Source organism: Apostichopus japonicus, chromosome 17, assembly GCF_037975245.1.
Source record: "Apostichopus japonicus isolate 1M-3 chromosome 17, ASM3797524v1, whole genome shotgun sequence".
Lineage (NCBI taxonomy): Eukaryota > Metazoa > Echinodermata > Holothuroidea > Aspidochirotida > Stichopodidae > Apostichopus > Apostichopus japonicus.
The window spans coordinates 27,385,995-27,400,689 of NC_092577.1; the positions used below are offsets into that span (position 1 = coordinate 27,385,995).

General features: G+C 39.6%; 1 protein-coding gene across 4 annotated transcripts; it reads left to right on the top strand.

Annotated features, from left to right (window-relative positions):
• The first annotated feature begins 4,285 nt into the window (after window positions 1–4,285).
• LOC139984868 (uncharacterized) lies at window positions 4,286–12,017 on the top strand. Of its 4 annotated transcripts, none has more exons than XM_071998982.1 (4): window positions 4,286–4,417; window positions 7,137–7,299; window positions 8,003–8,160; window positions 9,881–12,017. In XM_071998982.1, exons 2-4 carry the CDS (start codon window positions 7,142–7,144, stop codon window positions 10,015–10,017), a joined length of 453 nt encoding a protein of 150 aa, XP_071855083.1. In that variant the 5' UTR covers window positions 4,286–4,417; window positions 7,137–7,141; the 3' UTR covers window positions 10,018–12,017. The 4 variants fall into 4 exon arrangements, with proteins under 4 accessions (XP_071855083.1, XP_071855082.1, XP_071855081.1 ...); XM_071998981.1 differs by lacking the exon at window positions 4,286–4,417 and adding an exon at window positions 4,849–5,064; XM_071998980.1 differs by lacking the exon at window positions 4,286–4,417 and adding an exon at window positions 4,850–5,337.
• The last annotated feature ends 2,678 nt before the right edge of the window (window positions 12,018–14,695 follow it).

The following is a 14,695-nucleotide window of genomic DNA, read 5'->3' on the forward strand; positions in this document are numbered from 1 at the left end:
GACTTGACTCATGATTTATCTTCAGGGGTCACTTTAATCTCATCATGGTGGTAAAAACCTTCGAATGGAAGTTTTCAAAACCTTTAACTTCAACTGTCAATGCTATATTGTTTACGCTGAACTGGACAACATTTTAGAGATTGACAGAACACGCAATGTTGTGTTTGACTACACAAGCTAAATAGCAGGTAAAATGGATTCTAATCAGATAGCACACGCACCAAGCAGCGACGCCTTTTCCGGTCCATGCTTTCAGGGGCTGCTTCCATCAGACCGTTTCCGTGTGCGATAGTCATCAATACCGACCCTAGCCATCTTCCTGGTACTCATAGGGTGGCTCTCTATATTTCACAGGAGCAAATGGGTGAATATTTTGATTCTTACGGGCTCCCACCTACGATGGTGCCGCGTATATAAAGACATTTTTAGAGCTACACTTCACAAATCAGCAATATAGCGGCAGAACTTTACAGGGACTGTTCGACCTCGACCATGTGTGGTTATTATGTCATTTTTTATTTATTACACAAAAGCCGGGGATTCAACACCGGACAAATTACATCTTGGTTTACTCAACGACCCAATGTCAATGACGAGATGGTACGTGGATTCATCGAAAGGCATTTTCCGTGTGTGAGCACCGCTGTGAACGATATACCCAGAGGTTGCCAGAGGTCAACGACGCACAAAAAGCAAATCATGTGTTGATGTATTAATTTATTATTTCAGTGGTGATGGGAAACGGACCCCCCTCCCCTTTTTTCACCCTAAATTGGTAGCTGGGCATAATATAAATGTTAATATAAAATACAAGGAAATATAGTAAATTATAAAATAATAACAATGAACTTATCTGTCTTTTTTATTCATTTTTATTTTAAATACTTATCAAGTTTACCGTTACGACCAGACGGTGTAGTACAATACACACTGTTTGTTACGACAAATATGAAAAATGCAAGGAGAGAATTTTCTGTACCCATCACCGTTCTAAAAGAATGGTATGCAAATTGTTGTGAGTATGGCAAAGTAAACAGCAAATAATCGATTGTACCCAACCAATTTGATGTTAATGCAGTAAGTTCTTCGTGGGTATCCTTCTTCAATGGAAAATTTTCTACGCTTCACACGCTATAGCTGTGGTTTAGCAGTCCATCTTTTGCGAACTTGACAAAACGTCACACTCAATTTCATTTTTGAGAAATTCTCGAGCTGCACCAATGATCCATTCGTCTCGTATTAAATAGTTACAGTCTTTAAAGTAAACACCATTCATACAATATCCCCATAATACAGACAAGCGTGATCTAATTGTGAAGGATATTTTTCTTCACAACCTTCACAGTTTGCCTTTAGCCATCCATAAATAATCATATCCATCATGGTGGCAAAAATAAGTTCAACTGCTAGTCTCTTCGCTTCGGTAATTTTTTTCGGAGCACACTTAAATTCTTGCAATTTCATAAAGATTTCGGTTGCAGTCTGCATCATTTGTTTCTTCTCGTACAACTGATTCTACTCCTCTTCTCTCAGATTAATCCCTTTTTTGTTCCATGGGAGATGAGTTTTAACTGCATCTTCGTGAAATTATCTAATATTTACATATTAAGCATTACGATAGACATATCACCACGACATATGTCGCTTATCTTTTCTTTTTTTCATCGCTGTTTGATTGTTTGTATTAGGCACCTTATCTGAGAATATACGTATAAACAACTGCCCAACTTCATCAAGCAAATCCAAATATTATATCAATGACAATTAATAACCAGAATGCAAAATGCATTGAGGTTTCGATGACTTTAATGCACTAGACTTCTGCTTGTTAGTATAACCAGAACTAGCTGTTACAATAACACTATGACATGCTAACACAGGTCAGTCTACTGTACGTGGTTATACACACCTCCATCAAAAGCAATAGGGTTCTTGTACTCAATGTTATGAATCCACACACCAAGTATTACAAAACCAAACCAAATCTCTTAATAACTTCGCACATTAGGGTTGCAGAGGAGTCCACTTATGGACAAGTTAGATTTGAATATGCCCACGAAACTTCAAAGAATCAACTTGAAAGAAGCTAATACAGGTCACTGGAGGTCAACCTGAGGTCAAAGGTCACCCAAATGCAGTTCGACCATTGTATTACAATAGCGTAACTCTGAACCCTGTCAGTGGTAGTTTCACAAGTTATCGGGGAAAAAACACATTTTGACCCATAAATAACCTTTGGTGACCTTGGATCACATCACGGTTATTTGGGAAAATGTGTCCCTACTTCATTCACAACTTGTCCTAATATACCAGCCATGTCAGACTTCGTGACTAGAAGTTGTTGCAAAAATTAGCAAAGTTGGGAGTTTTTGGCACATAATCAACCTTGAATGACCTTGGATGACCTAATGGTTTTTATCAAAAATGTTCCTCTTGATGATGTGCACTCTGTCCTAAAATCCCAACCTTGATGGACATTTGGTTCTCACGTTATTGCAAAAATACTAGTTTTTGACCCCTAATTGACCTTTGTTGACCTTGGACCATATTACCGTTATGTTTTGAAATGATCCCTTACCCCATGCACAACTAGTCCCAAAATATCAACCATGTCGGAACCGTCAATGGTAGTTTCACAAGTTATTGAGAAAAAAACACATTTTGACCCATAAATGACCTTTGGTGACCTTGGATCACATCACGGTTATTTTTGAAAATGTGTCCCTACTCCATTCACAACTTGTCCTAATATACCAGCCATGTCAGACTTCGTGACTAGAAGTTGTTGCAAAAATTAACATAAGTTGGGAGTTTTTTGCACATACTCAACCTTGAATGACCTTGAATGACCTATTGGTTTTTATCAAAAATTTTCCCCTTGATAATGTGCACTCTGTCCTAACATCCCAACCTTGAGGGACATTTGGTTCTCACGTTATTGCAAAAATACTAGTTTTTGACCCCTAATTGACCTTTGTTGACCTTGGATCATATTACCATTATGTTTTGAAATGATCCCTTACCCCATTCACAACTAGTCCCAAAATATCAATCATGTCGGACCCTGTCAGTGGTAGTTTCACAAGTTATTGAGGGAAAAAAACACATTTTGATCCATAAATGACCTTTGGTGACCTTGGATCACATCACGGTTATTTTTGAAAATGTGTCTCTACTCCATTCACAACTTGTCCTAATTTACCAGCCATGTCAGACTTCGTGACTAGAAGTTGTTGCAAAAATTAGCATAAGTTGGGAGTTTTTGGCACATAATCAACCTTGAATGACCTTGGATGACCTGATGGTTTTTATCAAAAATGTTTCTCTTGATGATGTGCACTCTGTCCTAAAATTTGTTTGGCCTACAATGTACAAACATAATGTTATTGCTAGAAATGTATCAAAACCAACCTTTGGCCCCTCATAACTTGAGAACTGGGTGTCCGATTGAAGCGGGAGTTGGTTTCCTATATTCAGCACAAAAAGCTCTATTATATGTCAGCAATTTTTTAAACTTATCTTTGCTCTATTTTGTTTTGCCCCGTATCTCCTAAAATGAGCATATTTTTTAAGATTTGACCTTTGACCTTTTGACCTCGCAGTCAGATGTAGTTTGACACGCTGATTCCAAAAAGCAACATGACAAGTCTGTGCGACCATCCTAACTGTACTTATTAAAAAACAAAAACATTGACCTCTGATAACTTCGCACACGAAGGTCGCACAGGGGTCAACTATGGACCATTTTGATCGAAAGGTACCTTTGAGATCCGATTGTGGCCACGAAAATTCAAATAACCCAAAAAACTGATAAAGGTCACCGGAGGTCAACCTGAGGTCAAAGGTCACCTAGATGCGGGTCGACTCCCTGATTACACTAGCGCAAGTCCCAACCTTCACGGACATTTGGTTCTCAAGTTATTGCAAAAATACTAGTTTTTGACCCCTGATTGACCTTTGTTGACCTTGGATCACATGACCGTTATGTTTTGAAATGATCCCTTACCCCATTCACAACTGGTCCCAAAATATCAACCATGTCGGATCCTGTCAATGGGAGTTATTGCTTGTTTTAATATTTTGGTTTTTGGCCTCTAACTGACCTTTGGTGACCTTCACAGGCAACACAAAAAATAGGGCACATCTACTCAATGTAGTACTCATATACACCAAATATTAGATTGGTCCAAGCTTCCCTACTTGAGATACCGTGTTTACAAGCCAGGCGTCACACACACACACATACACACATACACACACTCTCCGCCTGCATGAATGCATAGGTTACGATTTCATCGAAACCAAAAAACTTGAAAACCATACAAAGATAATTTATGCCTTTTCAGATGTCTCAGGAGGAACAAGCAGCAGAGGTATTGGCAACCCCAGAAAGGACTCAACCACTTACAGACGTAAGGTAAGGTAAATAATACAGAAAATTGTCTCAATTATTTTCATTCTTCACACAACTATCACCTGTTGTTTGAATACCCTTTTCTAATAAGTTGCAAAAGAGACGTCGATAATTTCCTCGAACAGTTTAGCAATCGAACTATTGAGCAATTGCTTATTAACATTCCCTACTCAAACATCGACATAGTTAATCTATACAGGGTAGTAACATTGAACACATTAGGTCAATAACTGATTCCTCAAGGAATTCGGACTACATATTTTTCAAACGTCCGTTCGTTGCACATAACATGGTCTGCAAAACAAGTCTGATGAGATGAATGAGATACGCTATACATATGTATGGAATACTTTGTGGCATACATGATAGTGTTCGTTGTGAGCTCCTTGTGAATAGGCCTTGTTTATAAACAATATCAGTAGGCTAACATCCTACAAAGAATCACCATCTCAGACGCATTGATATTTTGCTCGATTTCTTGCCGTTAGGTGTCAATAGGAGCCATCATTTTTTGAAGCGAACACATTCAATGTTCTTTTTTACCTTACGTAATGGCTCTGCGTGGTTATTAATCTGCCACGATACTATAACCGGAATATTACCGAAATTAAAGGCACATTGTCTTATGTTGCACTGAGCATAAAACGGAGGTAACTGAAACCCGAGTTCTGTCGTTCGTTATTCTAGTCAAGCCTAGAGTCTCCTTTTCTGATTGCACGATCTTGTTCCACTATCTGATATTCTAGTAAGAAGTTAAGTTTTATTCATTTTCAAATTTGAACGCAACGCAACCTTGAAATAGCTACTATCATGAAGGTTTCTGTTCGAACGGAGTAGTAACAGCAACGAAAATACATTACACTTGTCATTATTGTTTACCCGGAAGCTGGACTTAACATTTGTACCGGTTTCACTACGGGCAGGCATGCAGTAGCATGGTGACTTCGAAGTTCGGACACTTAAGACTTAAAACACCCCAAAACTAAATCTTCTGGTATAAGTCACCGGAAAATAAACATCATATGGTGGGAGAATTGTGTTATAGTACGATACACGGCCAAACTTTCTTTCCTGCAAACTGTTTTCACGTTGTATTCCAAGAAGATTCTTCGTGATTGTGGAACTGGTATTTCTTTGCTAGAGTATTGCGAAGTTCGGACACGCAACCCACAGTGTGGCGCTGGTGATAAAATAGGTGGCGCAGTTGCTTTTTCAGTAATTATAAGACTTCATATATCTCGGTCATTTTATTGACTAATATGTAAGTATTTTCTTGCACACGGGCCATTTTGGAGAGAAAATAACTGTAGCTTCGTACTTTTTGGTGAAATTTGGCTCTTCCTGTAAGTTGCCATGGTAAAATCGTGTATTTCTTAGGGTGTCCGAACTTCACAGTATGCCGAACTTTGCACTACTGACTATACTTCAACAATGTAGTACGGTGCAGTGTTTGAATAGGTCCCGGACTGGGTGTCTAGCCAGAGGGAGTGTGTGTGTTTAAGCATAGGGTTAAGTATTAAAACTATTCTGTATATCTTACTAATTAAGTGATTGTTTGGATGGGGTGTAGGATAACGTAAGATAACCGTTTAATTTAAATTAATTAATTTAAGCGCTCACAAAATTTCATCAGTGTAATGTTTATGCCAATTAGACCAGCGTTCACTTCATTGTGGGTATACTGAATAAAAAGGATTATCATTTGAACACCATAGGATATAATGTGACCTGTACCAGTAATGACACGTACTTTCGGATTTTATGATAGCAACGAAATGTAAGCCAAACTTGAACTTGTGATAGCAAGTCACTCAATGTGTTTTCCACAAAAGTGAAGTCAAAGGATGATGTAAATATGAAAAGCTATGTCATTATTACAATGATATAGGCTATAGTACTTGAAAAGTGCTAGTTCCCAGTGGTGTAGCCAGTGGGGGGGGGGTTGCAGTTTGTCCCCCCTAGAAAGTTTTGGGTAGGGGGCCTACGAGATGGGCGAAAGTGAAATCCAATGGGAGCAAAACAAATATCTATAAATGGACTTGAACCTGGTGATTGGGCCAATGATGGGGGCCGGGGGATCAACCACGAAGTAGAATGTAATGATTGGTTCCCTCAAAAATATGTGCGCTACACGCGGTTGTAATGTCTCTTTGAGTGGCCATATATGTCAATATGTGATATATAACTGATTTTCAACCGAGTAGGCGCACACATTAATTTTTTATTTTTCCCCCCAAAAATAGTTTTTTGTACCAAGAAAGGAAAATTTTAGTAGGCCTACATGGCTATAGTAAAAAAAAAATGAAAATGATAGCACCATTTTGCATCTAAGCCCTTTTCGAATTTTTTTTTCTCTCCACACATCCCCTCCACTTACACCTCTCCCCTAGGACGGCGATCCACCGTTATGTGCCTGAAAATTGGGACAGAAGTATGACTTTGCCCCACCATACCAAACCCTGGCTACGCCCCTGCTACCCAAAAAAAGAGGTGCTATATCGATCCCCAAACTTGTGGTGCTACTAGCCTAGAAGCATACTACTCTAACAAGAGTGGTGCCGCTTCTATTGCAGGTGATGCTGTAACTCGATAGGAGTTGATAATATCATTTTGAGCAGAACAAAACTGTTAGCTGATTTACTGCATCAATTACACCTCTTTTCAATGGAGTCTTTGACAATGAATGTACATATTAATATCGCTGTGCTTTCTTTCATTTCAGAATCTATGGCAGTGTCTGCTGATGTAAGAAGATTACTGCAGGAAGGAGAAGAACTCTTCAAACTTGGAAAAATGAAGTTTGCAGAGGAGAAGTTTTCTGAGGTTATTGTCAAGGCTGAAGAGCAGATGAAAGGAGGTCAAGTGTCACTGGATTCCAAAGAGTGGTAAATGCAGTTGAAATGGCAAATGACTTGTGATATTATTGATTGGAAAGTCTATATTTGTGTGTGAGAGAAAGGTGAATGGGGAGGGGGTGGGGAACCATCCTTCTTGAAGTCACTATTCTGTACATGCATGGTCGCTGCATAAATTGGATATCATGTTTGTGTCTGTTAATCTACTGTTAGTAGCTGTATATATATATACAGACATATTATACAGACGTATACAGACATTGTGAATATGAATGCAGAGGTTCGTTTCCTTTATTCATTGTACATTAACACAACAAATAACGTAAGAGATTCTGTATGACAATTTTTACTTTCGATGATAATCGTTAACCAATGCAGTCATGATGTGGTGTGTGTGCGGGTGTGTGTGATGCCCAGCATGTAAACACAATATCAACAGGGATGCAAGTGAAAAAGAAAAATTGGTGAACTGTGCACTTTGTGTAGATCCACCTTTAATATTACCAAGTACAAGAAACATTTCATTTATTCTTAAGGTCAAATGTCACCTTAACCATTATTTATTTTCCCAACAGATCATTTACATGTAATTTCTATTTAGAATGATGCAGATGAAGATTGATATCCCTCTTCAGTTTTCCTTTGTATGATTTTTCTGTTCGCCTTTAGCAGTATCAAATATAATATTGTAGCCTAAACACCTCTTCTCTTTTGCTGAATTTTTTAAATACAGGATGGATCTGTTAGGGAATGCATACAATCAGAGAGGTCAGATAAAATACCTGAGAGTGGATTTTGATGAAGCAATTGAAGATTATACCCAAGCTCTTGGACAGTGCCCTGACTTCGCAGTAGCCCTCTATAACAGAGGACAGATTCATTACAGGCTAGGTAAGTGTACTAAATAGTCTATATGAACTTTCCATACTGTTAAATGCATTGAAGACTCGCCCCAAACCGCGTGCTGTGCTCTGAAAAAGTTCACTTTCCAATGCTTGCGAGTGAAGTTTTCTGCTTGTCGCTACAAAATGCAGACAGTAATGAAACATGATACTTTGTTATCTTTAGCTGGACCTGAGATGTCCATCGCTGTATCGTTTATACACTGTGCTGTGGGTATTGACCGCAGCTGTATGTATTGACTGTACACTAATGTCTAATTACCGACGGTAGCAAGCTGTGTGTGTATTTTCTGGGATCGATGGTGGTGTCTAACATTTCTGTTACACCTCATTCGAAAGCTGGTCAGATTACCGGCATTAGACGTTTCTTTTGCGCGAGTCTTCACACCCTTTAAGCTCAATGGTATATTATTGTACAGTTTAGGCAAAGAAATCTATGCCACCTTTTGCCTGGTTTGCATCTTAAAAACTGGAAACTTTGGTAAATGTGCAAATTGAGCTCTTAAATTTAGATTGGCTCTTGGACCAAGCCTAGACTGGTTTGTGCATGTGTGCTCTCATTTTAGTTATTTTCCTACTTATAAACAAAAGTATTCTCTTGCAAGAAGAGTGCAATACGATTAAAACATTACTGCTATCAAATTCTGATTTGTGAGATTGATGAACTTTCCATAAATTTCATTTTTCAAAATGTGGCAGGTGAATTACTGTTGAGTAGTTACATTTACACCAGTGGCGGAGCGTCCATACAATCAGAGGGGGCGGATGCCCCCCCTGACGGACTCAAATGGACTGCTGGTGCCCTTTTCAGCTTTTTACCACTTTTTACTTATTCGCGATTATTGACTTTTTTATTGCGCTCTCAAATACCTATTGACATTTGTCACATTTTGTTGGTGTAATTTTCTGACAAAATGGCGATTCCACCTATTTATTCTTCATTTATCTGCAAATTAGCAAGGCCCGGAAAGGGTCATTTCCGGCGATCTAGGGAGTTTCTTTACTCATAAAATTTCTCTACGCTCCGCGCCAACCTCTGATGGCGCTCCGCTTAGATAGTGTTGAAAGCGCCCCTACAGACCATGCTCGCCCCCCTGACCAATAACTCTAGCTCCACCGCTGATTTACACTAACCAGTTATTACAGATAAAGTGCGCCCTCCTTCAGACTTGCGCCAGTCTACAGTATGTCTGACAAGGGCCAGTAATGGGAGATCTTGGGCCACATAATCCCCTCAGTGGTCACCTTACTACAATCTTTATAGCCATTGCTGAACCAGGATCCTCAATTGAATCCAATCATCTCCAGCCAAAAGGGAGATTCTGGTTGTAGGGTCAGTTAGAGTTACAGATCGTTGATTTGGAGGCAACTCGATGTGGAAGTAAATATAAGTTAACAGCAAGTGTAGTTCTTTCACAGTGTAAGATTTCAAGTCCATCCAAATGGGTATAGCAAATTAGCAACAAATATTTCTTTAAGGTCTGATGACATTTGTCTTATTTGGCAATATACACTGCTGGTTATTATTCTGCTACTCTGAGGAATTCAGCCATTAAGTGATTTTACCAACAAAGTATTCAAAGTAAGGGATCATTAATTGCAGTCTTCATTTACTTCTATTATCATATTGCCATTCTTCATTAATAGTGTCTCATGAAATGTTTTTCAAGGATAAAGTTATCAATGAAGTTTATTCTTTCATCTTGCAGGAAGATTTCAACAAGGTATTGATGATTTTAATGAAGCTCTTCAGATTCAACCAGATTTTCCCGATGCAAGACTAGCCTTGAAAACAGCTGAACAGGATTTAGCTGCAAGTCTCATAAAGGAAGGAAATACCATATAACAACATACTTCAGCTGATGCTAGGAATAATTTGTGTTAGTTGACAGACGTCTTGAGACACCTAGAAGACTGGAATTGGAAGAAGAATTGGAGAGAAGTAGGAAGGTAAAGCAAATAATCCTGAGAGCAAAATTTCAAAAGTGCAACATCCAAGAACTGTGAAACTACCTGAAAGATTTTTCATGGAGACTTTGATTTGAGGAATTCCTGCAGAGTACATTTTAATTCTTATCAAAACAGATTCTGAAGAGAATGTATGTCGAAGGATTCATTTAAAAGCTTAGAATAATATTGACTGTACCTGTAGCACACTTATAACCTAGATTAATAGTTTACGTAATGGGTTCAGTAATCTCTCTCTAATGTGAAGTGAGGTTGAGTGAATATAGCAAGGATTTTGCTATCTGTTGCTTCAGTGTAAGGCTTAGTGGACACAGCAATGATGGGTACAATACTCTGCTGTTACAATAGCTGGGGTGGCCATGACAACAAAATGGAGGACATGACAAGATGACATGGTACTGCTAATTATGAACTTTTGTCAACAGTTGTAAAAGAATCACTGCAGGTTAATGTCTGTCATAATACTAATACTTTATAAGTACAATTTCAATACACTTAACATGAAACTGGAAAATATTGTATTAAATTTAACAAAATTGTACTTGTTTGCACAAATGTATTTATTAGAGTATATGTACATGCTTATACAGAAGCAAGTACAGTACACAGCTTACAAGAAGAGCTTTAAAATGTCAGTCTAGCTTTAGAATACTGTAGGTTGTGCCAGCGAGAGTTCTTGCAGGAATTGCTGACCGCCCTGTTCTCTACTGTACTGAGGTGTGGAAGACAGCAATGATGGATTCTGTGATCTGATGCTTTCATTTTCATGCTTTCAACCACTTAAAGGCATTGAAGACTCGCCCCAAACCACGTGCCCCGCTCTGAAAAAGTTTACTTTCCGTTGCTTGCAAGTGAAGTTTTCTGCTTGTCGCTACAAAATGCAGACAGTAATGAAATGTGATACCTTGTTATCTTTAGCTGGACCTGAGATGTCCATCGCTGTATCGTTTGTACACTGTGCTGTGGGTATTGACCCCAGCTGTATGTACTGACTGTACACTAGTGTCTAATTACCAAAGGTAGCAAGCTGTGTGCGTATTTTCTGGGATCGATGATGGTGTCTAACACTTCTGTTGCACCTCATTCGGAACTAGGTCAGATTACCGGCATTTAGACGTTTCTCTTTGCGCGAGTCTTCACACCCTTTAAAGAAGCTGAGATTGTCTTTATGTTTGTTACCAGCTTTCAGCCCTCAGTGGTGTTGTCAAATGTTTCTAATCTGGAGTAGGGGTGGGGTAGGGGTAGGGGTAGAGAAGGATGTGTTACCATGCACAAAGAAGCAAAACAGTTTCACTACTTATTGCCTTTGGAAATGAGCACTTGAAAATGTTACTAGTTTTCATTTCTTCTTGTGAGGTTTGCAAATCCAAATTACCTTATTTTCCCGTAATTTGTCATAAGTTCTTCTACCTAAAGGGAGCTAAGGAATATATGTGCATCCAAATGTACAGCATTTTTGGTAAGAAAAGATACTATTTGAATTGCAAACAGATCATATCTTGCAAAGCAAGTTTCTATAAATAGTGGTAAAACTTTTTCAAGACTTGCCTAAGTTTGTATTAGGTTTGTCATTAATGCAATTCATACTATCAACGTGTTGTTTTTGTGTGCATATCATGAATATTACTCAATGAACATAAAGTTCATTTTCAGATATCTCTGAAATAGTATGTCTAATCAGCTTTATATCATGTACTTGCATAATACAATGTTAGTAAATAGACACATGCTAACTTATGAGATAAATTTTGACCTGATTAATATATTGTATCTATTTTTATACTGTGTCACTAAATATACTTTGTCAACATGATAATTGATTCATGATACCTTTCTTTATATGTTGCCGCATTAGTCAATAGATAATCCCTATATATCGTTTTGGTGTGCATGACTTCATGAATATTAACATATTTGCCTTACCACACTATGGATATGCGTAAGCATAGGAATGACTAAATATTTTCGTTATCTGGTATTGATAACATAGCGAAAAAGATGTTCTCCTGTTGCTTTCCAGCACTCTCAGGATTGTTATTAGCTGTAGGGACGGAGAAGCAACCCTAGAAGAAACTTGGGAAATCTCCTGCATCTTTAGGTCAAAACTACGTCCTCTTATGCCACATTAGTGCAAGTCGCATCTGGAAGTTTGTTATCAACATTGGCGTCTGCGGGGGTTGTGGGGTGGGGGGGGGGGGGGTTACTTGACGTACCATGGCCAGTCACTGCGTTCGGTCTCATAAAAAGCTAGTTGGTCTCAAGAAAACGGTCACCTTGTACAATCGCTTGAGCGAAGAGCTTGCCAGCTTTCAAGTGGCTTCATCTGCTACATTTGCGGAAATTACCTGCCAAATCGGATTGTTATAACTGGCCACATATGGTAGGGTACTGATATAAAATATGGAAAATACCCCCAGACGGTGGCCCATTGATACTACTACGCCACCTCCTCAGTGCCAGAATCTCGACAAAACTGGGAAATTTGACGGTTTACATGTTAATTCTTCAGGCGCGTATCCAGGATTTTCAAACCCGGGGGCGCGAATTACTATCTAAGCGGAGCGCCACCATCGGTTGGCGCGCAGCGTACAAGAAAATTTCTTGTTTTGAAACCCCCCCAGATCACCGGAAACGGCACTTCTCGGGCTTGAAATGACCAACCAGATGTACACTTTTTGCCTGAGAACCAGGTATTTCCTAATAGTTTTTTTTCCATCCATAACCTTTTTGAAGTTTGTCAACCCGGCACACATCATGTTCGACCTGATGGCATCTCCTGTGGGTCTTTGCTTTTGTAGGTGATTCTACGTCGCGGCCCAGAATACCCGTCAGCCCCACTTTTCAAGGTTTTAAGCCCCATATTTGTTCAGAATTTGAAAATTCACATTTCTCGTGAATAAACTCACTCGGAAAACATACCCATAATGTTGTAAAAAATTTCATCTATGGACAACCAATATAGAAAAACTTCCTTGAACCCCTAACAGACCGGTGAAAATTGCACGAGTAGAGGGAAGTGTGATGCAGAATGTTGGTCAGAAATTTCTAAAATTCAGACGCAGTTAATTTATTGGTGTAGAAACATTAAGACCTCTTATAACGGCTATTATAAAACTTGGTTGAAGGAAATGAAAAAATAGCAGATATTTCCGAAAGCGAACACTACACACATAGGCGTAGGAGGCGCGGCGGCAGTGGCGGAGCTAGGGGTATTGGTCAGGAGTGGCGAGAATGGTCTGTAGGAGCGCTTTCGACACTATCTAAGCGGAGCGCCACCACTGGTTGGCGCGTAGCGTACATAAAATTTTTGAATAAAGATACTCCCTAGATCGCCGGAAATGACCCTTTCCGGGCCTGGCTAATTTGCAGATAAACGAAGAATAAGGTGTCATCGCGAAATTACACCAACAAAATGTGAGAAATGTCAATAAGTAGATGAGAGCGCAATAAAAAAGTTAATAATCTAGAATAAGTAAAAAGTGGTAAAGAGCTGAAAACGGCGCCAGCAGTCCATTTGAGTCCGTCAGGGGGGGGGGGGCATCCACCCCCGACCGTATGGACGCTCCGCCACTGCGCGGCGGGGGTGCAGCCCCTAATTCGCCATTAATAATGTAAAAGAGAGTTTTGACATAATTGGACCTCCATGCTTTTTATACATCTGCATGAGACATGTCGTTGTTTACATTAGCATCCCGCGAAATACTGCGCAATTTGAACGGACCGTACGGTACATGATGGCATGCGATATAATAATCGATGCTTGCTTATATGATATTGACATGAACACGTTGAACGCGCGCTTCGCGCGCGAAAATTTTTGGTTATTTTTTCAGGCAAGTCGGACAGTTTTGAGGCTTTTCATCCTGGAACGCCATTTTCATGCTCACTGATATGATGTGATATCTGCTGTTTGCGTTACAAATTCGAACAGGCGCGTAGCGAGGAATTTGCCAAGGGAGGGGCGAAGCCTGTAGGCAAATTATCTAAGCGTAGCGCCACCATAGGTTGGCGCGAAGCGTACAAGAAAATTTTGGCCGAAAATGCCTCCCAGATCGCTGGAAATGGCACTACCCAGGACCATTTGTTAGCGCGAAGCGTACAAGCAAATTTTGGCCGAAAATGTCTCCCAGATCGCTGGAAATGACACTTCCCAGGCCTTGTAAGTTGCCTCTAAGCACTTTCTATTTTGAAATTACTTAGCGATATCATTTAAAAAAATGCTGAATGGGGGGGGGGGGGGCGGGCGGTCGCCCCCATCCCAAAATGCGTCATGTTCCCCGACGACACGGTCGAGTTCGAGACCATGCAGCCACAGTTGGTTTCATAGCACAATTCTACACACGCGTTATGATAGACCATATATAGTACATATATAGATCATTAGTGAGAGAGGAAAATGGAAACGTCAAAAAATAGAGTTGTCGGTGTAAGGGGTAGGGTGAGTCACACTTTTACGAAATCATTGATCCGTCACTGGCTACCCTTCAGCGCTGTAATGATGTCACTGTTCCTCTTTCTCTCTCCGGTGTCTTCGCGTTTTCTTTTACTCCCTCCTT

Excerpts from the sequence above, each read along its gene's own strand:
- LOC139984868 (XM_071998982.1), top strand. The coding sequence starts at position 7,142 with ATGGCAGTGTCTGCTGATGTAAGAAGATTACTGCAGGAAGGAGAAGAA. Across the intron at positions 7,300-8,002 it reads TCACTGGATTCCAAAGAGTG|GATGGATCTGTTAGGGAATG; the intron begins GTAAATGCAGTT and ends TTTTAAATACAG. Across the intron at positions 8,161-9,880 it reads ACAGATTCATTACAGGCTAG|GAAGATTTCAACAAGGTATT; the intron begins GTAAGTGTACTA and ends TTCATCTTGCAG.